Here is a 24,555-nt window from a genome sequence, read left to right as displayed (position 1 = left end):
GTGACTTTCTGCCAAACGAGGCAGGCACTATGACTTTCTGCCAAACGAGGCAGGCACTGTGACTTTCTGCCTCTGCCGCTCCCCGACTCCCCTCGAGACCCAGGGAGTGACCCCACAGCTCACCGTGCCTCTGCCGGGCAGGGGAAGCCAGGGGGCTTCAGGTCAGCACAGCGGCAGCAGGGTGCCTAGTTTGTGGTTTGTCTTAAATGGAACCTTTTGAAAGAGGCTTATGAATGTTTGGAGAGAGTTTTCCTTTTTGGCTTTGTTTAAAACCCAAGATTTGGCCTCAGCATTAAAGTCAGTGCCACATGCAGAGAGGAGTCTTGCTTGGCTTTCCTGCACAGGTGCAAACCCCACTTTTCACTCTTGTGCATGCTTCAACTTTGAGCTCCCACTGCTTCCTCGGCCTGGGAGTCTCCTCAAGTGTGGGAGTTCCTCTGAGGCTTTGTTAAACATGAATTTAACCCAGCTGAGGACATAAGGATGTGCCAAGGGTGCTGGAGTGTGGCTCACCTCCACCCAGGTGAGAGTCTCTCACAATTGTCCTCTCATCCATTTACCTCCGGCTGACCTTCCCAAGGGCTGGTGAACCTGAGATGTGGGACACTGCTGTGTTGGAGGCACCTGTTTCATCCCAACCATACCTGAAAGCACGTGCTGGGTATCCAGTGGCTGGGAGTTACCTCATGCTCTGTGAATGGGAGCTGCTGTAAGATGGGCTGCTGGATTCCAGTCCCCTTTTGCTTCTCTAGTCCCAACAGGAGCCGGCAGCAACTCCCTGTGTGTTCTGTGCAATCACAACAGCATCCACAGAGCATGGACTTTGGTTCACAAATATTAATTAAAAAAAAAAAAAAAACTCTTTCATATTTGCCTGGAAAGAAAGCTGGAGCTCATTATAGATGCATGCTTTATGGAAGCTTTGTAAGTGGTGAGTACAAGATACCTGGTAAAACTTCTACAATATGTAATGACATCCAAGTTGTCTATTTTCTCAAAAATAATATTGAATTGGCTAGTTTTGGCCCTGGGATTAGGCTGTAATACAGGATGCTTATAGTTATGAGAAAATTCAGGAGTAAAAATATAAACCAGCTTGACACAAAATAATAGAAGGGGAAAAAAGGCTATCTTAAATGCTGGTGGCAGGCCAACATGGGTATTTAGAAATTAAATCCTAAATCTGATTTGTGGACTAACAGCAGCTTGAGATGAGTGCTGCAGGGGGCAAAGGGCAGTTTTGAGGTCTGTGCATGTCCTGGCTCTCCAGAGGGCTGCAGGTGCCGTCCTCGGGCCAGCTCTGCTGGATCCATCAGCGGCTGGGCAGGGAGGTCATGGGGGCTGCTCTGCCCTCTTCATCCCAAACCTCCTGATGGACAGACTGGACAAGTGGCAGGAAAAAGAAAAAAGCTGATGCCTGTGGAAGGATTTAGACGTCTGTTGATGCCCAGTTTGGCCATGCAGCTACAGCCCTGCTTTCGAAGAAGCTGAGGCCCTGTACAGGGGCTCTACCTCTCCCCAGGGCTTGCAGCCACCCAGGTGCCACAGACTCCCCTGCTTTTGAGGAGGATGAGGACTTTAGGTCTTGCAAAACCAGCCAGGAAAACAATTTAGAGCTCACCTGAAGTGTATCATGAGCCTATCTACAGCAGGTTGTTGGATGCAAGTACAGAAAAGGCACTTAACTCATTCCATGGGAAACACATGCTGTAGCAGACACAGGGTACAGAGGCTTGTCACCCCTTTCCTGGAGAAGGGACAGTGCCGCTGAGGGCCTGGAACACCTGCGTGCCATCAGGCCTTGGCCGCGAGGTTCTGTTGCTGCCTGTTACATGCTTTCTTTCACTTTCACTGCTAATTGGCACTTTTTAGCTATTTTTGCATGTGGAGTGTGTTAACACAGGATAGGGTTATTATCAAATTAATTAGGAGCTCCCTCCAATTATTCCTGCTGCGCCTGCCGGGCTGTGCCCGCTCCCCCCGAGGGGCTGATTGGCTACCTGAGCCCCTCTGGCTCCGAACGCCGGAGCGGTGCCACGGGCTCGTCACGGCGCCGCTCCCGCCCCATCCCCGGCGCTGCTGCCGCTGCCAGGTTGGCTCCCTGGTGTCCTCCAAACGGGACCCGGCGAGCTCTGGAGCCTGACTGGAGCAGGGATGCTGCTCCCAGAGGTGAGGGTAGCTGCCCCGGCTCGGCCCCAGCGAGCTCAGGGATGGCTCCAGCCAGAGGGCGACACTCCTCCTCGCACAGGTGAGCACGGGGGTTCAGGGCGGTTCCCTGGCAGGGCTGGCAGTAGGGCTTTGGGGGGGATGCGAGAGGGCACGGCTGGAGCCGCGAGCTTATCCCAGCACCAGCCTCGCCTCAGCGAGGCTGAAGCTGCAGTACCTGGTGTCGGAAATAGCTGAGGCTCTCAGGCAGGGGACAGGGATTTATATACTGAAACTTGCAACATACAAACCCACAAAAGCAGCTGAAGCCAACCAGCATGTGGACATTTGCTTAATTGAGAAATAAGCACATAGTTGTGGGTCAGTGACTATACAGCTGATTGGCTGAGGCTATTTTATTTTGGAATAATTTACAGTTGTTAAATGGATTTGGAAAAGCCTTAATAGTGGTTATTAAACTATTGACTTAGCCTGACGTGTTCAGTGTAGTAATCCGTGTTTGTGTTTGTCGCTGTGACGAGGCTGCTGGAGCTGGGAAAGGTGCTGGAGCGCTGTCAGCGCAGGCGGGGACTGCGGGGCCGCGGGGAGGGGCGGCAAGGGCTCCCCCTGCGCGGACATCAGCAAAGCTCTTCGGATTTTATCTGGGTCAGAAGCAATGCTCTGCTTCCCCATAGCTACAAATGCATTATGTGCATCTCCATCATCATCTATTGAAACTAATTTAATGTCAAAAAACCCTCCTCTACAAAGAGTGACTTTTTTGCACCTGTGCGGAATCAGACTCGTTTTCAACTGTTTGTGCAATGAATAACTTCAAGTGCAGCACTTGTCAAGTTTGCCCTTCTGGCCAGCAGTTCAAACTGTTCACATTCATTTATATCACGGTGCAGGACACATTTGCTAAGACTACAGAGCACATATTTTACGATGCATGGAAGAAATCCCTCCAAATGAACTAAATATCTTTCCTACTCATCATGTCTCCTGTCCACAGGTGATTTACAGAGCAATTCTTATTTTCTTTTTATTGTTTTCTTTTGTATGATGGTTAAAAAGGCAGTGGACAGATACTTAAAAGATGAATCCCCTTTTTCTGTTCTGTTTAACCCCTTAAATGTGCACAGTAGTAAATGCTGGTTTTCCCTGGAACACAGTTCTGTGGGCTGGCAGCTGTGTATTAGTGTGGAGGCTTTGCTAGAAGGAATTGGAGCTCTTGAATATTTTACGAAAAGATTTTTTTTCTCCAAATTGTCGGTTAATGACCAAACTCCAGTAGATGTCAGGAAGAAGGAATGTTAAGCAGTCAGATTAAAAACAAACAAACAAAAAAAAGGCAAAAAGTTTCCTCCCCAGATTTTGGCTCCCCTGTCTCAGACAATATTATTGTTTCATTAGTTGCCCAGCTAGCTAGAATCCCTTCTGGGAGAGACAGGCCCTACATTTCAAAAGGAAAACAAACAAACCATCATGTAAAACGACTCATCCCTGTTGGTTTTCAAAGAAAAATATAATTCAAGACTATTTTAAAATATAATACAAGGGCAGAAGAGGTCAGAAGCTCTGAGGGCACCTTTGGAGGTCATGTCAGAGGGCTGCTGTCTGCAGCTAATGGGTGCAACGTTTCTATTTACTCCCCATCCTCTTTTTAAATCTCCACTTTGGAAACACACCATTGGTGTGAATAACTCACTAGACTGAGGGGGGATTTTGGGTTGCAGGGGAGAAGAAGAGCCCCACCCATTCAGTAGCAGTTACAGAAGTGATGTGAGGCCTGTCACAAGGAGTCTGCTGTGAAGTGTGACCATGTCTCCAGTTTGGGAAACCCTGACCAGCAATGGAAAATTCCCTGCTGACGCTCTTTGCCCACCATGACTCCTACACCAGCCTGGTTGCCTGGCACGCTTGTTGATGTGCCAGACATCGTGTTATGGCTTTTCCAACCATTTCACAGGCCTAAGGTCAGACAAAAAGGCTCCTCTTCTGGCAGCATTCCCAAGTTTTTTGTGTGCTTAGCAATGCACACAAAACAGCAGTGATAAAACTACATGTCCCTGTCCAGCAATTGCACTCAGGCAGTTGCATCTCAATATGTTCTGGTGATGCAGGAGTTAACTTGCAATGTGCAGTGAGAGCTGTTTTGTTTTACTAATTATTATAAATTTTTATTTACCAATTATTTTTTAAACATATATGGACATATTTTCTTCCTCTTGCCTTTTTAAGTATGGTTGCTAGTATTTCTACTTTAGACAAGCCCATGTTCTCATTTCAATTATTCTACAGTTGTTTTCTAGAGTTGAGAGGTATTCCTGTATTAAATATATAATGTATGAGTACACTCAATGGATATTCATGCAGTCTTTCAAATGAGAGTTGCTACTTTTCCCAAGTACATAGTTATTCAGTAGGAAAGAACAACATGAAAATTTTCTATCATGGAGTGAAAAGCACACAGAAATCTGGTGGCTCCAAGTATTTCAGACCTGTGTAATGTCACTGTGTTTACCTCCAAATACTCTGTGAAGTATCCCGTGTGAGGACACTAACCTAGATAGTTTACGTAAGACTGCAGAAATTCAATTCCAGAAATGAACCTTCGTATCTCTAGGAACAGCTGGAGAGGCTCAGGTCTACTCATCCTGCTCAGAATGGACATGAGGAATTTGGATTAGATGCAGATGGAGTGGGGATTTTGTTAATGACAGAAAGAGAGGCAAACATGTTGAGGCATAACTGCCTGAACACAATCACAAAATATCTGTGTACTTATTTCTGACTTTAAATGATGAACACCATAAATATGCTATCATGCAAGAGGCAAAGCATATGTAAACGTAACAATATCCCATTACCTCTCCAGCAAAGGAGAATTTTCATCACTCATTCATATCCCATTGAATCAGCACAAAGATTCACTGCTGGCTGTTAATTATCCTCTACAAAGATCTGGTTATTTTGTTCAATTTTAGTAAAGGCACAGTTGTTATTGTAGCGTACATAGAGAGAATGGTACCTCAGGGAGCAGGGAGGAAATAAATATGCTTGTGTAGAATTTTAACTAGGAGAGTTCTGTTGCACTGAAGGGATTCATAGGGTAGGATTTTGATATGTGCTTCAGGAAATTAAGCTTTTTCAAGACAAAAAAACCTTGCTGTGACTCTCTGAATATGTGATACCACTCAGTATTTGAAAGACATCAGCCACTTAAAAATAGCTTGCTGTTACTTAAAAGCATTTCTAAGACTACATTGACTGAAGGGTAGACAGGAGGAACTGGTCTGTTTTTCTCTGAAGTCTGTGACCCTTCAATCACATCAAGGAAGGTGTATGCAAAAGTTCACAAGGCCCATTCATCTCTCTGGGGTTTTTGAGGGGCACTTGGAGGTCAAAGGCAGCAATCCACTTCCTCCACACCAGCATGGTGGAGGAACTGGGACTTCTGACAGGAGGTTTCTTGGCAGGACCTAGTGTCACAGCAGGAGAGCACCAGCTGGAACTGTGCTTGGGCTGGGTGCAATGCTGGAGTCACCAGGATTCATTGGAGTTCAGGAAAAGAAGAGCTGGGAACAATAGTGAGTTATGCCAGGGAGCTGTGTATTTTATGAACTGAACTGCTGCAAACACTGCAGTCACTTGGCACTTTAGAGGCTTCAGGCAAGATCCGCTGAAGGTGTTATTTTAGAGGGTAAGTTCTTTCCCATGTGTGTTCCACTATCTGAATGCCAGGCAGGAGGAAGCAAAGCCTTGAGACACTTGGGTTGCTCAAGTCACTGCTGTTGGTATGAAGCAGGTTAGGTGGCTCTAGGCTCGTGTAGGAGGACTAGCCTTGTTCAGAGGCAGCACTGCAGCTGCAATGAAATCTGCCTCATTCCCTGCTTCTCATTTCTACTCAATGCCCCTCTTCTCCTTGGTTGTGCAGGGATAAATATAGAGTTCACAGAGTGGCTGTTTGTTCCAAGTGTGCAAGTGGAAAGGACAGGAGAAAGCATGTAACTTTGGGTGGAAATACTCAGAAAAATAAGAAAACAAAATCACCAAAGCTGAAGGAAGATAATTAAAACTTCTATGAATATCAATAATAACTAGAGATGAAGGAAACCCAAAAAAGATACAGGGTCAGGAAAGTGAAGCAGGAGCTTTGGGGTGGGCTATAAGAAACCACAAGACATGACAGGGTGATTAACATTGGTCACTGAAACACTGGCCATGGCACAACCCCGTTGAGGTGTCTGTCCCTGCCACGCCACTTGGATGTGACTCTGCTAGTCCTGCTGCTACCTGCTTGGCTAGACTCCTGCAGAATGGGACAATTGCTTTTGCAGTCCCTTGTGGTTAATCCAGTATAGCAGCTAAGAAATCATCACCAAAAGGCACAGTTCACTTAGCAGATACTTGGACCCTTGCCTTGCATTGCAAAGGAAAGATCTGTGTTGGCTATCCTCAGAATCCTGTACTTGGGCTGATTCTAACAATGAAATAGATTGGTTATACCTTCTGCCCATCTGTCATCATGGTGTTCAGCATTAAATCCTGTCCAGCTACTTTTCTTTGCTCCACTGTAATGGGAAGATTTATGATCAGAAACTTCCCACTCAGAGCAGCTGGAAACATTTCATTAATGAAGCATAATGTTGTTTCTTTTGTTCTTTTAAGTTCTTTGAGAGAAAGGTGGGAGATGCCCACTGCCATATGGCCAACAAGAGGCTTCAGTGAAGTGTCTCTCATAGGAGAGACACTGTGGAGTGTCTCTCCTATGAGGAGACCTGATAGGTAAACTTGATGTTTGTTGCTTAAATGATGTCTGTGAGCAAGCAGGATTCCAATGCATTTCTACTACTCACAGCTTGGAAAGTGTTGCAAGACCATTTTTGTCTGTGTGTTTTCTTGTTACCAGAATTATTTTTTTTTTGTTTGTTTTGTCATGCCCTGGGTTAGAAGGGAAGACCATAAATATTTTGGGGTTTTAATAGTGTTACTACAAACTGTGTAGTATTCTAATAGCTGCTTGTAAAGTCCCTGTTTATTTAGGAGAGACTTGTATTACATCTGTATAATTTATAATGTGTAATATTAAAACATCGTGAGAGGATTGATTTTTTTTTTCCTATTGCTTTTTACTGATGAGTCAGAAAATAGTTTTGATGCTCCTTCTGCCTCTGATTTTCTTGGCCCCCAGCTGTTGTCCTGCAGCTGGAACAGATGCACTCTGTACCTCCCAATGTCTCACTGGTATGAGGGGAAAATAACCCTCAGCAAAATTCTGTGGGAGGCATGCTGTGCTGCATGTGTAAAGCTGATGGATCAAAGATATAAACTAGGAGTACGTAAGGTTTTCTTTCAGTTCCTGCAGGGGGGTAAGACTTGCCTTAACTAGGTTTACCTTCTAGGAATGCAAAGTCAGTGTGGAAGAACACTGGGGCTTCTGGTTTCTTCAGTGTTTGGACTGTTTTTATCAGTCTTAAAATAAAAGGATAGCAAAATTAATGTGCAAAAGGTTGCAAGAGAAACAATCAGCTGGCCAGCATCTAAGGGATGTATTTGTACTCATGTCCCAGAAATTCAAGTGTGATCAAGTTCAGGTGCTCAGGCGGAACAACAGAGTAGGCAGATTTTTTGTGCTCTGACCTGAGGAATGGGGATAGTTTGCTTTCCCTCCTCCCCTCTGTGTTTTTCAACCAAGCAGCCTGACCACCCAGTGCTGCAGTGTTTCAGTGCTATTTTGTATCAGATGCACACAACCCAAAGCATGGGCTTTTCTAGTAGATAAATTGCATCTTCTTATTATGACTATCCTAATCTATTTCTAAAAGTGCTAATTCCAGTAAATGGCTGTCATTTTCTTATGGCTCAATTCATACCATAGTTAAAGGAAGGGGACATTTGCTTGTGTAGTCTTCAGTTTTGGCCTGAATACTATCTTATACAGGGTTAATCTTGATGTACAAGATAAAGAAGCACAAAGGCAAATGTTGACTGAAAGTCTGAAAGTTATTGGAGATGAGCTGGGATTTCTGAATGTTCAAGAAAGTGCATATCAAAATCCAGAATACCTTATTAGAGTGGTATTTGTGATCTTGCTTTTCACACTTTGTGTTGCAGCAGCAGAGGGAATTCCCTCAAGATCATTGGTTCCTGGTGGATGCTGTGCCTTAATGGCATATAGGGCAGCATTGCTGGGAAGGAGCAAAGAGCTCAGCTTGGACCACCAGCTTTGAGGGGTTTGGGCCTCCATAGCAAGGCTGGGATCAGCCCAAAACACCTATCAAAGACACACCTGAAAAGAGAGAAGTCTAAGCAGTTCTGGGCCACAAGGTAGGTGACTGCAGCTTTGGGCTGGTTTGTGCTACATAACAGAGCTCATTTGGGACTTCAGCATGGAAGCAAATGTGTCAGCTGCACAGGTGATGGATGGAGTGAGTAATCTCAGAAGATATGTGAGAAAAACACAGAGATGAGATCAGCCACAAAGGAAATAGACCAGAGGCTGGATAACAATGAAAAAGAAACAAAGCGGGGGAGAGATATTTCACCTTCTTTAGAACCATAAAATTATTTAGGTTGAAAAAGTTCTTTAAGATCAAGTCCAGCCACTGACCCAGCACTACCAAGTACACCACTAAACCATGTCCCTAAGCATCATGTCTTTCTGGGCAGCCTATTTCAATGCTTGATAACCTTTCAGTAAAGAGATTTTTTCTAATATCCAATTTAAACCTTTCCTGGCACAACTTGAGGCGGTTTCCTTCCGTTCTATTGCTTGTCACTTGGGAGAAGAGGCTGAGTCCCAATTGGCTATACTCTCAGGTGATGTGGAGTCATGAGGTCCCCCTTGGGCCTCCTTTTTTCCGGGCTAAACACCCCCAGTTTCCTCAGCTGCTCCTCATAGGACTTATTCTCTAGGCCCTTCAGCATCTTCATTGCATTTTTCTGGACACACTCCAGCACCTCAGTGTCTTTCTTGTAGTGAGGGGCCCAGGACTGAATGCAAATTTTGAGATGTGGCCTCACCAGTGGAAAGTACAGGGGGCAATCACTACCCTGGTCCTGCTGGGCACAGTTTTTGGGACTAAAACAACTACCCAGCATAAGCACTGAATCAGAAACATTTTCTTTGTGTGAAGGAATCTAGAATGGTTTTTAGACCAAAAACTGCCCCTACAATGAGAGTCTGCCTCCCAGGATGGAAAAAGGAAGCATATTCAGCATGAAAGGGGTTAAAAAGTAGCAGGAGGGGCTTTATCCTTCCCCTGCTCATTCTTTGTCTTTTTCTAGGAACTACACTTCCTCAGTAAAGGTTATGTTAGGTAAACCATGCAAACTGTTTTTTTTAATATCATGATTACACTTAAATGTAAAAGCACACGTGCTGCTCTGGGCTCTTCCTGGGCTTCTCGGTGAGTGAGTGTGTGCTGCTGCCTTAACCACGGCTCTGCAGGGCTGGCATCACAGGAGCAGCCAGAGAGCAGCAGGGCAGAACAGCCAGGGGCCAAGGGAGCACTGGGTGCCCGGGACTGGAGCCCGGGTGGGAGAGGAGCTGGCAATTTTCTGTTTGACAGAGACCAAACGTTGGGACAAACCATTTTTGTAATGGCCAGGTAAGATGGCAGCAGGAGCAGCAACTGTGGAACAGCCGGTGTCTCTGGACAAGAGAATGTTACATCTTTGTTTTGATTACTTTTAATATCTTAGTGTTATTTAACAAGGACCCTGCTGAATGCCCCTTCCTAGATGCGGGCAGGCTGCTGGAGCGAGGCGTGCCTGCGTGATCCGTCACGCAGCCAGTGCAGTGGGAATGCCTCGGCACCCCTGGGAGAATCTCTAATGCCAGCCAGGGCAAGTGAAGGGAGGGTCTGTATGGCCACCAGGTCAGCCTGCGGGGGCATTTTGATTTAATCACATCTCATATACGGCCAGGGGTATCATTGTATTTTTCAGCTTTGCTTTTTCCAACAGTTTTAGATAACTCATGTGAGGAAAGTAGTATCTCTTGAAGAATGCATTCTATATTTGGTAGTGAGTGATTTGAGGCATGAATGTGTCTGAAGGAGAAAGGCTTTTCAAGCAGCATGCTGCTGGCTCAAAGGATCCCACAAATTCTGCTCTGAGTCGTGCTGCCCTCTCAACAGCTTGAGACTTGAGGAATCAATTCTGGAACTGCTTGAGACTCTGCATGATATTCTTCAATGGTCTCTTTCTTCTCTGAAAGAAAAATGTCAGAGAGAATTAACAACTTAGATGGGCAGGTGGCAAGTCTTGAAAACCAGAGATGATTGAGAGAGGAGCACTGTTCCACAAGGAAACAGCTACTAATATTGCACTGGTGACAGGCTTGGAAAAATCAGTTTTGGGGTTTTATTAACTGCAGCACAACCTTAAATAAAAAGGTGGAAAACCAGATCTAATTTGTCTTTAGCCAGTATATTGGCAGTAGAATTAATGGACAAAATGTTGAGAATGGCCTCCCTTTACATCCATGCTGAAAATCTCAAGTTGGCTGAAATGCCACAGGGCTGTAGAGAGACACTTCTTACAAGCCTGTGCAAAGTGGTCAAAAGCAGAGAGCATGGACCAGGCAGCAGCAGAACCTGTGGGGGCTTTATAGAATTTCAGGCTCAGGCTTTGAGGCACTCCAGAGGACACTGAGAAGCTGCTAAACTCAGAGCCTCTCTCACCATTGATGCCTCAAGTTGTCTCATTCTGCATAACTGCAGGTGCATCCTGGAGGCAGAAGCTGGGCTGGTTGAGCTTGGGAACTGTGTCTGAAGCTGGTCTGCTTCTTCCAGGAACACCAACAGTACTGTGTGGCAGCACTTTGGAAGTTGTGAAGGTATGTGGAAAATCTACAAGAGGAAGGAAAAATGTTTTCAAATAAGAGAATGGAATACTAGTTATATTATTTAGAGGAGACGAAAAGGAAAAATGTTGATCCATTCTTTGAGATAGAAAGATGGTTAAATGAAGGGTGGACTGAGATTAAAAAATGGGAATTTATTTCTTGGTTCTGCCATGAGACTTGACATGTAACCTCTGCTAAGTCTCTTGATGCTCTTGCACATCTCACTCATGTCTCTGAAATAGGGATAATCTCTTCCACAATTAAAAAATATTGTATGAGGAGAACATCCTCAATGGTTTGAGTCTTTAAGTGGAGATGTAGAGTAGTATTAGAGGGAGTTCTCTGATTTCCTTCTATTATGGGCACTGCTGAGTTAGATAAGAAACAAGCCAGGATTTCAAACAGTTTTGGAGTTGAAGTGTTGGTATCCAACAAAGAGCAAATGTTTTTTATTGAGAGATAAGGATATTTTGTTTCTCACAATGTAAACACAAAATATTGGTCTTTGTAGATTAGCTACAGCAATGAAAATACTTTGCATAGTCACTTAGTTGGGAGTTCTGTTAATACATCCTAAATGGTCGGGTACAGGCTGGAATGGGGAGTTGAATTAAACACAAGATACTGGGCAGGGTGAGGCTTTTTCACTTAGGATAAAGGCAGTTCTGTTCTCTGTGAAGCCTCTGCTTAAAACCCTCACACTTATGACCACATAGCAATTGTGGACAAACCAGTGAGGAAATGGGAGAAAGGACCATCAGCTCACTGCCATGTTGGTTGCCACTGAATTCTGATGAGAGTAGCTGCCTCTCTGCCCCCATGGGAAATCCTTAGTGTACTTCAATTCCTATTGATTTCTATTTGACAAAAGTGATATTTAACTCTCAGTTTACAGAAGTCAAAATTTGAGGTCCTTTATTCTGACTGTGACCAGTAAGTTTCTTCTGCCCATGGAAAGCTTAGGGGCAGATTACAAAGTTTCACAGATAATTTGTAAACCCCTAAAATTGTTGTGGGTTTTTGGTTTTATTTTGTTTTCCTGTGGCCTTTAGAAACTTGCTTCCCAGCCTGCCTCTTCCATTGCCTAAAATCATGGGAATAAAGAAATGCTTGCTGACTTCTAAATGTGAATTACGACAGAATTTGTGAGGGTCTGGGTCCCAGAATCTCAGAAATCAAGTGTGAGTTTACCTTTGAGTTTCTGCAGGGTCCTACTGCTCTGGGGCCTCGACTCTTTAGGGAGCAGTAAATAAGAAAAAGGCAGCTCTCTCCCCATGGACTAGAAATAACTTGCAGATTTAATTTACTTGTTTTATTGTAGATGTTTATGCTGAATTGTCCTACTACAGAAATTGTATAATTCATCCAGGAAATGAAATGGCTTCAACAACTAAATTGAGTGTCACATAAAAAAATCAGCGAGTACTGCCAGCTTTCTGAGGTTTTATAATGGTGTTCCCTTAGACTGTTAAAATCTGAGTCAACTTGTTAAATATTTACTTATTTAACAAACATGCTGTTTTAACTTCCTCCCTATATCCTTAAGTAATGAATAACAAAGCACAAAAAGAAGGCTACTCACCTAGTTTATTTTGGATTAGGAAAACCAGGGACAGGTAGGTATAACATATTAAATAGAATGGGTATTTATATTAAAAAAGATGCAAAATGTAGCTAGTTTAGATGACTAAGAGTAAACTCTAAGAGTTTAAAAGACGTTATTGCTCCAAGCCTTGGAGATTCCTTATGCCTTGCTAGATCATTATTATTCTCTTAGCAACAAAAGACTAAAAAAAAAGTTCATAAAAATTCTCAGGATATCATAAACATGTAGCAGCAAGAATAACAATGCTACACACATCCCTTTGTCACTCAGTGACAAGAGTGGGCACATCTGTTTTACTGGAGTTAATCTTTTTGGGAAGAAGAGTGGAATAGCAGAATTTGGATATTGAATCCTTTCACTATCTTTCCTTTGTGTGGGGTATGAAGGACAGTGAACCAGAACACTGCTAGTTATGGCCACAGGCATCTAAAGCAGCCTAGGTGCATTGATTGCTTCAGCACCTACAAGCAAGATTTCTGAGCTTGAGAGACAAGTTTCCATGTTACACAATATGAGGAATAAAAAATTCCTGGACTGTATTTTTAGAGCTGTAAGTGTGCTTGGCAAAGGAGGGTCTGAGGTATACAGTGCAGAAGAGAGGGACAGACGAAAACTGAGTTACTGTGACTAGAACATAAAAAGGCAGTCATCCAGAAGGGACTGTGAATGTTGGAGTGCCAGAGTTGTCCCTGGAGGTGTTACTGCCAGGTGGTGAACACACAACCCTGGGGTGAAGTAAACAAACCTTGTCCAACACTCCCAAGCTATGAAGAGGGAGAAATGTGACTACAGTGGGTAACTGGTTTCTGGAAGACTGTGTGTCCCTTGATACATGGTGCAGCTCTGGGCTTGGACTCCTTCTCACTGTCTGTAGCATCCAGTGAGGTGCCAGAGATGTGTGACACTGGCAGGAGGGTCTCTGGCAGACCAGCAGAGCTGGGGGCCCTGCACTGCACTGCAAATGGTGAGCAGTGCCAAGAACCCTGACTTAACTTCCTTCAGCTTTGTCTTCTGCATGGATACCATACCTGTATTGCAGAGAAAAAAAAAACAGGAACATTTAGAGGCTCAAGACGTGTGCCCCTCGCCAAATTCTTAAGAATGGTTAGACTCATGGATATCAGTGATATGACACATGAGAAATTAGGATGAGAAGCTGCTTAATAGCACTGGTTCCTGCTACCTTAAGATCAAACTTCAGGCTGCCAGGGCACAAAGTTTATCTCTAGTTTGCTGTGAACTGGAAGATGCTGTTTTCTCTTTGTCTAGTGTGCTGCACGTGTACATTCTTGTAAGGGTATCTCACAGGGTCTTTAAGAACAAAGTTTGGCCCTTCCTTTCATGTTGGATTTTACCTCTTCAGGTTTGAGAAATCAGCATTAAAAAAAAAATCTTTTTCCCCTCCTAAATAAAAGGGCAAAAAATGGAGTATGTCAGCATCAACACTGGATAGTGATGGATTAGAAATCCTGCACAGACCAGTAGTCCTGTAAGTTGCAGATCTGATGGGGCTTGGTTCCCCTTGGGCAAATCTTGTTTGGCTTCTCCTAGGTCTGCATAGCTGGAAGCTCTGACTGCAGCTTTTCCTGTGGGGTGGGTATTTGTAACACCTTTCATCTTTGCAGCTTTCTTGCTGTTCAATAAGGGTTTAATTCAAACTTCGGTGGGTCTCCTTTTACTTAGCAGCTTGTTCTTATGAAACATACAGGAATTTTTCAGCTTTTTTTTTGCTCTGTCAGATGTGGTTAAAATTGGCTACTGTTTGTTCTTGTTCCTTCTCTCTTGCACAACATGCAAGTATGTACATGCACATCTGTGTGCACACATGCGCACACAGACATTTATTTTACATATGGAGAGATAATGATCTCAACCCCATTTTAATTTCTGTAGGAATCCAGGCTAGGAAACAAAGTATTGCAATGCTACTTCTTTGGGAGAGGAAAAGTAGAAGGAAATAATTTTTTTTTCTATGCAGTACACAGATTATTCAGTTACCATTTTGCTTAAACATAATATGTGTTGCTGAAAGTCTGGCAGTACTATTAAAATGTAAAAGACGTAGTGAGCTCTGTGTCCTGGAACTGCAGTCATGCTTGTGCACGGCATGCACGCTTTGCCTCCAGTGCCAGAGTGGTCCTGCTGAGACTGGAGGAATGCATGGGGAACGGAGGCTTGCCACAACATCCTGTCTCCATTATGTCTTTTGGACTTCTGCCACAGAAAAGAAAGAATTTTATCCTTCATTTGTAAGTAATTAAGATGACAGCGGAGTTTAAATTTTCCAACTTTGTGAAAGCAAACTAATAGCAATGATCCACTTCAATAACTCAGATACTAATTGACACAAGAGAGAGAAACAATACATTAAAAAATAATTAACTTTTGTTAATTAATTTTTAGGAATGGGAAGGATACCTGCATCATGTGCAGATGTTTGTAAGTATCATTAGACTGGGAGGGTTGTGCAGTAGTTTGGAAATTGAAACAGGTCAAAACGACCAGGAATGATCTGCAGCATCGTTTGAGAAGTATGTGATTGCTAGTGAGCTGCAATAAAGGTGATGAAGATGTGCATTTTTAAGGATGTTTATAGAAGCCAGAGGTTAATTAGCAGTTAAAAAGCATCCACTGGTGTTTTATGTCAGCACCATGAGTGTGTTAATTATAATTTTCAGCCTGAAATATGCCTCTTTCAGACTTCAGCTGAAACAGATTGATGATTCTTTTACTGAGGCGTTTCTCAGATAAATTTTAATTAGTAACTTCCCCCCCCCCCCAACCCCCCAGTTTTCTTCTATGACCAGAAGTGGAGTTTCATCTCACTTGGCTTTCTCTTCCTTGGTATTTGTGATGCAGTTCCAGTACTATCTGTGGTAAAGCAGGAAGGTAAGAGATAAGGGGAATGCATCTGTTACCAAGTCTTGTCCAAATTATAGATTCAGACTTTGCAGAAATGTAGACACAGGAAAATGTGAAATAAACCCTAGAACTTTCCACCTCCTTTTTCAAAGTTAAGCACAAACCTAATTTGTTCTGTTCCTCCTAAATGCTTTTGCCTATTCTAATAAAATAATGCTTCTAGGAAACTCCACAGAAGTTTTATATGCCACTGTGAACGTGCCAGAACTCTCCAAAAACTGGGGCTCCTCACAGGGAGAGTGGACCAGGCACCCTGGGGGCATTTAAGCCCCCAGTTGAGATGACACAGGCTGTGTGTAATTCCCTAGCACCAATTAAAAGAAAATGCCGAGAACCTCTCTAAAGTCAAGTTGTTCTTTGCATCAGACTCAGCCTCAGGGAAGGCTCTCATGTCAGTCTCCTGTCTAGCCCTCTTCTGTAGGTTGCTACCCACAACTCCTTTTTCAAACATCCTCTCGGGGATTTTTTTTTTTCCTAAGAAACAAAAAATCTCCCTCACCTGAAGATATGTAAGAATTCAGAATGTACATACAGGTTTCCAAATTACCTTACAGGGACATTCATCTCATGTCTCATTGTTCAGACCACACTGTGACCTTCTGGCTGCTGGAACTGAGACTTGCCAGAGGAAGGACGAGATGTGGTCTGGACTACAGCCCCAGACTTCCTTCTCCTACTGGGAGCCACCGAGTCTTACTTATTTTGCTTTGGAAACAGGAATTCAGATTGAGATTCACAGAAGTCACTTCATTTCTCCAGAAGTACTTCCTTTCAGAATTTGTAACTCTTGCTATTGTTTTCAAAATTTCAGCAAACATATAATTTGCTAGTTTCTTTCATTTCACTGACCTACTTTTATATCAGTACTATTAAAAATAAAATACCAAATTGTGAGAAAGAATTACACTAGATAAGAAATAGACAAGATTTTTTCCCATTCAGGTGGCTTTATATTTTATCTATGTATCTATTTAATTACTTCTATTCCAATTTTGTGATGAGTAATGGAGGAAAATCCTTAGATGCTGTATTACTGATTCTGCAAGTCATAGTTATGTGGCCTCTTCCTATGAACAAGTTTTCTAACCTTACCTCATGGACCTACAATTTTTTCCCCAATCATTTCTATGATCAGATTTTATTTGTTGTGATGACCTTGAAGGGCAGGAATTAAGCATAAACAAATAGGATAATGATGGGGCCCAAAGACAGTAACTTTAGGAAGCTTGAAGAAAGACACTTCTCATTTAAGAGAGGTGAAATGAAGAATTATTAACTTGCTAAATGGCAAGTTTTCAGCTGTGTACCCATCTGGCTTTTTCTTGTTTCCTCTTCCCAAATGGCTGGGAGATTAAATTACTTTGTTTCATCTTCAGAAGAAATGTTGTTAATGAAAAATATTCTTACTCAGATGGACTGTGCTACCAGTTAATAAAAACCACACACATTTTACAAGATTTAACTAATATACTCTTTATTTATTTCTTTACACAACTAAAACAAAGATAATGAAATTAAGGGGGAAAAAAACACCCAAAACCCTTGGGCAATCATACTGAACTTTGTTCCCTATTGTAATGACATACTTTAACACAAGGTAAGTTTTCTCTAACATTATTAAGAACAGAACCTGTTTACTAGTCAAATACTAGACGTCTCTAGTGAATTTGAAAATTTGCAAATTATACAACAATGTATCACCTGGGGAGAGTTACAGCTGTAACAAACAAGGAAGAATTTCTGATTAAAAAGGAACATGACTTATTTTGTCCCAATTGCTCAAAAAAATTCATAAATAAAATGACTAGATTGAAAGCTATGTTCCAGAGGTCTGTCCTCACATATTGGTGCGTGTAGAGCTTGGACAAAGTTTCTGTTGGCCCCATTCCTTGAAGATCAGTCATCTGTGTTGGTGAGGAGTCACAGCTTTTAGATTTGAGCACTGGGTTGTTAGGCTACTTACTCAAAGGTTCTTCCTCTTAGCAGGCAGTGTGTTTCAGAGTTCCAGTGAAGTGCACGAAGAGCCTGGAGCAGGTGTGTTCCTGCTGTGACTGCCCATGAGTTTGCTAGGCCTGCCTCTATCCCATCCCTAGCTTCTACTGGATGCCAGCAGACCAGTGTCTCCCTTGCAGAACCCAATGTCTCCCTTGCTACCAGCTGGATCCACTTACCACACATTCCCCTTTAACCTTTCTTTAATGGAGTTGTTTCAAGCACAGACCAGTGCTCTCAGAATTGCTTCCCCAATTTAAAACAGAAAAAAGGCTCTCCTAAAATCCAATTTTGCTAGGTATTATTTGTCTTTCATATGGTTGCACTTGGATACCATCATACTTATGCAGCAGACTAAATCGATACTTTGATATTTCACATGCTCTAAGGCAACACTTGTGCTCTTCTAAAGGCTTGAAATCCTGGGATACTGACAGGACAGTTTACACAAAACATAGCCAAAAGCAAGTTCCTGTGTTGTTCAGCAAGTCTGTCACCCTGAATTAATCTACCTGTAGCTGCTGAAAGGAGTCTTACCTCTCCTTTTCTACGCCCACCCATGGAACTCTGTTGCTCCCTGTATCTAGTTTGACTCAATTTAGCTTGCAGTATCAGAGGCACATTTTTGTGGGATTTATTTTCTTATGGTGATGCCCATGAGCTGTTAGGTTGGCTCAGCTTCTGGGTAGACCACACCTACTGCTAAAGCCTGCTTCCCCCCAGCAAAATTTTTGTTCCTGTAGCCAGAACACAGGGAGGTGCTTTCTGGAGGATGATGACACAATGCCAGCCAAGACTCTTCTCTAACCATTTTGATTTTATACTGACAAGAGCTCATTTCTCTGATGAACTTGAGTCACGCAACTATCTCAACTACTATGTGCTGACTCACGAAACCTCACAGGTCAACTTCCTGTCAGTCCTGCCTCTGGCCCTCTGTAAAGATGACCCAATATTCTTAAGCAAATGGACCCATACAGGATGTAGAAATTAAGAGTGCAGTGTCTAGGGCTGGTGCCTACACTCTTATTCACATCTTCTAAGACTTAAACAAATTGCAAAAGCAGGCTGAAATTCAGAATGAAGTTGAATTCTAGGAAGTTTAAAAGGTCTGATTCAAAGCCTTGTCATTATCTTGGGTTTTGTAGTACCATGCAAATGTTTGGCGCTTAGGAAAACATACGGCTTTCCAGATTCTAGTAAAATTTTAAACAGATTACTAAAAGAGAAGAAGGTATCTCAAATTCAAAAATATACATCTCCTGAATAGTTAGTTAGATTTTTTGGTGATCTAGTTATTTTCTGAGGTATGAGATTTACAGATAATCCTGCTTGTTGTCCCTCCAGTAAAGGACATGTTTTAAGGTAGATTGTTGAATGGAAGCCCTACAATTTCAGACCCAACTTTTCAAACTAAAGTGACCTGAGCCTGAGTTTTCCTGGTGTTACATTCTGTCACAGCAGAATGCATTCCTGTCTGTCTTGTCCAGTTGCATTCTAGGCTTCAGCATGGCAAAACCACCACTCAACAAAGGAGTGGAGTACCACAGCTGTGAAAACTGAACTGGACCACATACCCACAGACCTTCAGTAATAGAATTCTTTAAAGAAATGCAGGGCTACCCACAGCAGGGACCACTAAAGACAGAAATAACATGTCATGGCTCAGAAATTTCAAAGGACTATGGAAACAGAAAAGCTACTTCCAGGTATAGCAGACACTGTGCTGGATGGAAGTTGTGTTAAGACTGTGCACTTTCTCCTGACTTTGTACTGAACTGAGACTGAGCTCCAAGACTTAAACCAATGAGATATAAGTTACTGTGGACAAATACAGCATTGAGCTTACAACTGAAATACATGACTGGTATCAAGTTTTAGCGTTCTTTCCAAGTTGCTCTTGTTTCATCTGTCAAAACCTCTCAAGTTTCATCAGAAGCTGGTAGACATTGCTTCCTCTTCCATATTATTTTGCTACTTACCCCAAAGGCTACATCTCAGTTCTAAAACTGCTGCATTTTGGTATCTGGTAGAAGTATTATTATTGTTTTAGAGCAATATTACTTTCTCTGTACATACACAGCTCAAATACACACCATTTTCAGCAAATTGATCAAGAATCCATCCCAGGACCTGCAGTTAACCAGGAACTACCTAGAAGCAGGAGGCAAAGTCTTACAGAGGCAAGGCTCTTTAAGAATTAAGTGGTCATGGTTAGTTTTTTCAGATCACATATAGATATCATACATCTGGTGGGCAAACTCAAGAAACAACGGCTCCTCTAGTTGGGCATGGAGCTCAGTCTCTGGGGCTACTGCCCCAGTGATAACTCTGCAGGAAAACTAGCACCCAGGGGAACTCAGATGTCCAGTTGATACAGAATCTCCCTCATGTATCCAGGATTTTTCTAATGATTAATGTCTTCATCTTAGTATGTTGGTAAGCAAAAAAAAACCAAAAACAAACACCTAAATAATGTAATTTATAACTTTCTTTTTACATTTACTTTCTTCCCGTGTTCTTAATGGCTGCTGGGAAGTGGTAAACAGAGACATGTGATGTCTGTCACCAAGTAGTTTCTATTTAACAATTCTATGTATCTTTACACCTCTTTTTCATACTAGCCTATCTTTTTTTTTTGCAACTTTCTTGTAATTTATCTTGATTTTTTTGTCTACTTCTTAAATGGTCTGTTCATATTCTGGTTTAGTTCTTATCTGAATTTAATATAACAGTTCCCCCCCAATTTTGGATACTTGACTAGGAAAAGATCGTCCTCTTCTAGTGTTAAGCTTGATTACATCTGAATTTTATTCCATTGGAAAACTCTTTTATATATAAATTCAATCCCACTACTGGTATTTCAAATCTTTCTGCCTTAAAGCACTGCAGTTATGTCCCAAGCCTGCAATAAGGTCCATGTAGGTAAACTACTCTATAGACAATATCCCCCTTAAGTCAGACAGCTCTCAACATGCACCCATCCAGCTGTAGAAGAACAACTTTCATACTCAGATTGAGCCCCAGACAACATGATCTTCCTAAAGCAAAATGCCATTGATAGTATTTGGCAATACCCTGCCAAATAGCAAGGGCCAGCTTTTCAATATAGTTTTCCCTGTTACAGCATCTCAACATAAATGATTTCTCTTTAACATCGGTCTTTAAATGAACAGCTCAGTTACTAAAAGTCTAAAGTAATCAGTAATAGTTCTGGTACAAGGATGACAGACTCTCGTATGTTTCACTAACAACTTCTGATATTGTCAAACAAACTCCAAGTTCTATACTAGCTGTAGAAGTCTTTTTTTAAAATACTGCAATAGTCAGGCAATTTTGCATTTTCATTTTCTTCCTGGAATGTCCTTATGTATGTACACTGATGGATTTTTAAAGGTTGTGTGTATTAGCTTTCACTGGCTAAGAATTATTTCTGACATATTTTTAAAAAACACTGACTTCTGTTCCTAGTTACAACTTTCTTATTAAAACCAAAAATACAAATTGCAAAGAAACCTTCTTCTTTATGGCTGTGTTATCTACCTCGCTAACAACTAATTCTAAAGTAGAATTACAAGAGACTATGTAAATAAATACAGACATTTAACAAAGAGAAGGATCTGGTTGGCTTTTTTAAACTACCTTGGCAAAAATGAATTGTGACTAAAAGATTGGGGATTAATTTACAACCTACTATTAAGTCACCTGAAAGTACTCTCAACATACCAGCACAAGTAAATTGGTTAGAAAAAGACTAAACATCACACAGTAAGAACTACCTTCCTCCATCATAACTTCCTGATATAAAATTCACATTTTCTGAGTGTGTATTTTCCTGTTCTGTAATAGTTTCTAAGTTAAGCTTGGGTAGTTACTGCAAAGTCATAGTGCTGGGACCAATTAAAAAGCACTTTATTCTCTGTTCAGAGAGTTTATCTTGGGAGCCTGGGACTCCACATACTCAGCCCAACTGTGGACATATGAGACTGTGCTCACTCTATCTCCTAGTTAATCCTCAGTTCTAATTACATTAAAGATTGTAACAGAAAAGTAGGTTTGAGGTTTTTTGGCCTCGTTCAGACTACTTGGGACACCACACTAAGGGTAACCATGAAAAAGTCATTCTTAGGGAGAATTTGCAAGCTAAGGGTCAAAATCAGTGCTTAAACCTACACGCCATCCCATGACCCTGCACATGCACTCAGATGTGATGGAAGGCCAAGCCCAAATTGTTCCCCTTTACAGGAACCCTTCACAAGCTAAGTGGTGTTACAGAGAAACAGGTCCCACTAATAATCATTCCTGTATCATCATATACTTATGTAACGTTTTATACATATTTCCTGTCTTAGTTTTAACAATCCGAGAGCTCCCAGTTTCCTTTGTGTTGCATAACACGAGACACAGACCAGCAAACTGACGTTGAGGGGAATCTTATTAATTCTCCTTAACACGACGAAAATAAAGCCCGCTGGTACAAATGCTCGCTCCGTGCCAAGGCTCGGGTGTCCAGCTCAAGGCAGGTACTCCCGCTGGGAGGCCGTGTCGCGTTAAAATCGAACTCGCGGCCTTATCGGGGCACGGGCTCTGTTCTGCCTCAGACACAGCGGAGCTTTTCGGCTCACCCGCCCGGCTCAGGCAGGTGCGAGCTCGCCACAGCGCTTATGCACCGGCGGCACGGCGGGGTCGCGCCGCCCAGGCGGGCGCTGCCGCCGGCGCTGACCCGGGCGCCCGGTGCCGCGGCGGGGCGGGCAGCGGCAGCGGGCCGGGCCGCCCGGCTCCCCTGGGGCCGCCGCGCCGACATCTTAGCGCCGGAGGGACAAAGCGCGGCGGCGCTGTCCGTCGGCCGAGCGCTGCTCGGCCGCCGCGGCTGTCGCCAGCCGTGAGTGACAGCCCCGGCGGGGAGACATCGAAAGATCGCAGCCCTGGCCCGCCGCCCCCCGGGCACAACAGCGGCGGGGGCGCGGGGGGAGGGGAGCTGGAGGGATAGCGCCGCCGCCGCGCAGCCCAGCCTATGCGCAGACCGCTGCGGGCGGTCGGGCCCCGCGGGGTCAGGGGAGCGCGGCGGCAGTGCCGCCTCCCGGGACGGCGAGTCCCCGGCCGGCGCGGGCCGCGGCCTCCCGGCGGGTCCCGCTCATTGTTCCCCGCAGTAGCCCTGGCAAACAGGAAGCCGCCCCGGCATGGGGCGCCCCCCCCGCCCCCGGCGGGTGACTGGCAGCCCGGGCGGCCCGTGCGAGCGGCGGCGGCGGCGCGGCGCAGCCAATGAGAGCGCGCGCGCGCGGGCGTGGGCGGGAGTTCCGGGCTGGCAGGCGGGCGGGCGGGCGGCGGTGTCGGCCGGGCCCCCTCTCCCGCGGCAAGCCCCACCTTTCGGCTTTCCCGCACCGTCAATCAAAATAGGAAAAAAAACCCGGAGTAGGCTCGGGCCGCCGCCGCCGCTTCAGCCCGCCGTGAGCACAATAAGCATGTCCCCGGCGGCAGCCGCCTAGCCCCAGCCAGCAGGGCCTGTGTGCGAGCCAGCCAGCCTGCCTGCCTGCCTCCCGCCCAGCCAGCCAGCCAGCCGGCCGCTCGCACTCACACCATGACCGGTACGTACGCACCGACCGAGCCGCCCCGGGGGCTCCCCGCTCCTGCTCCGGCCCTGCGCGTCCCCGCTCCGGCCCCGGAACGTCCGTGTGCGAGCGAGGCGAGAGCGGCACTGAGAGCAGCAGCAGGAGGAGCAGGGGGAGGAGGGAGAAGAGGGGCAGGGGCAGCAGCACGGGGAGGAGGAGGAGGAGGAGGAGGAGGAGGGCTCCGTGCGGGAGGGCGGGGGGAGCGCTGGGGTTAGGGGGGGGAGAGGGAGGGAGGGAGGAAGGGAGGGAGGGAGAGAGAGGGAGGGGGGTGATCGCTCCCGTCAGTGACTCTCCCCTCCCCCTCCCCGCTGTGCCCGCAGCTCCCGAGAAGCCCGTGAAACAAGAGGAAATGGCTGCCTTAGACGTGGACAGCAGCAGCCACAGCGAATATCTCCAGCACGGCAACGGCGCCGCCTCGGCCTCCGCCGGGGCGGCCGCCCCCCAGGTGAGCGCAGGCCCGGCTGGGCCCCTTCCCCCCTCCCCCGGGTGACACGTTGTGAGCGGGTGCGGAGCCGGTGCCGCCGCCGCCGCTTCCTGTGTGCGCGTCTGCGAGGAGCCCGGTCGCTGTCCCGCACTAACCGCCACCCCCCTTCTCTCCCTGAACCCGCCCATTGTGGGTAGGACGCGCAGCCGTCACCGCTCGCTCTGCTGGCGGCCACCTGCAGCAAGATCGGCCCGCCGTCGCCGGAGGAGGATGAGGCCGCCGCCGCCGCCGCTGCCTCTCACTCTGCCGGAGCGGTGAGTGCCCGCCCCGCCGCTCTCGCACGGCCTGCCGGGGGGAGAGACAGCACAGCCAGCCAGCCCGCCCGCCCGGGGGGAGGGACGGGACACACGGCACTGCCCGCCCGGGGGGAGGGACGATAGCAGGGCCGACCTGCCAGGAGAGGGGTCCCCGGGCTCCCCTGCCTCTCCAGGAGGAGCCGGGCTCCCGGGAGGAGGAGGGAGCCAAGCTCCCCCCTCCCCCGCCATTGGGAGCGGCGCCTTCATTTACTTTCAAAAACGGGGGGAGGCGGGAAGCCTCCCTCCCCCGACACCGGCACCGGAACGGCTCGCTCGGCACCCGGAGAGGCTGGGAGGCATCTCACCTCCACCTGAGCGCGCCCCCGGTATCCTCGCTAGGCTGTCAGCCGGGAGCCGCGCAGCCAGGCAGGAACACAAAATGAAGGCTGGCTGTAGGGAAGGATGTAGTGAAGTAAAATGGCTGTTTAGAAGCGAACGCGGTGGTGGAAAGCTGCTTCCTGTATCGCGCTGTTTTTCTAAGGAGACTTATCATGCGGTTCCTTGAAGCATTTTCTGTCCTTATCTCTCATGCGCCGTTGCCTCTGAAAGGAGCCTTGATGACCTCGGGACCTGGTGTGATGAGATGGATCTTGCAGACTAGAAACGTATTCTTGATGAAGCTAGTTTAACAATCCCCATAACAA

At 45.3% G+C, this 24,555-nt stretch overlaps 1 protein-coding gene and 1 long non-coding RNA gene across 3 annotated transcripts in view; one reads left to right on the top strand and one right to left on the bottom strand.

Moving 5' to 3' along the window:
* Nucleotides 1-10,077: 10,077 nt before the first annotated feature.
* Nucleotides 10,078-22,699, bottom strand: LOC146766905 (uncharacterized). Its single transcript, XR_014956721.1, has 2 exons — nt 10,839-22,699; nt 10,078-10,365 (listed from the first exon to the last, which is right to left on the bottom strand). It is a non-coding gene; the product is annotated as an uncharacterized LOC146766905 (long non-coding RNA).
* A 134-nt stretch (nt 22,700-22,833) lies between these two features.
* The window catches only part of SP3 (Sp3 transcription factor), a 206,263-nt gene continuing 204,541 nt past the window's right edge, over nt 22,834-24,555 (top strand). For both annotated transcript variants that reach the window (XR_014956716.1, XM_021552472.2), the window contains exons 1-3: nt 22,834-23,107; nt 23,452-23,576; nt 23,753-23,869. Coding sequence is in view for 1 of the 2 variants with exons in the window: in XM_021552472.2 (XP_021408147.1) it covers nt 23,101-23,107; nt 23,452-23,576; nt 23,753-23,869 (249 nt within the window). In the remaining variant the exon portion in view is untranslated. The remainder of the gene's footprint in view (nt 23,108-23,451; nt 23,577-23,752; nt 23,870-24,555) is intronic.

This window comes from Lonchura striata, chromosome 7 (genome assembly GCF_050655825.1).
Source record: "Lonchura striata isolate lonStrDom1 chromosome 7, ASM5065582v1, whole genome shotgun sequence".
Lineage (NCBI taxonomy): Eukaryota > Metazoa > Chordata > Aves > Passeriformes > Estrildidae > Lonchura > Lonchura striata.
Note: the sequence above shows the minus strand (reverse complement) of the source record. Positions and strands in the feature narration are given on the sequence as shown.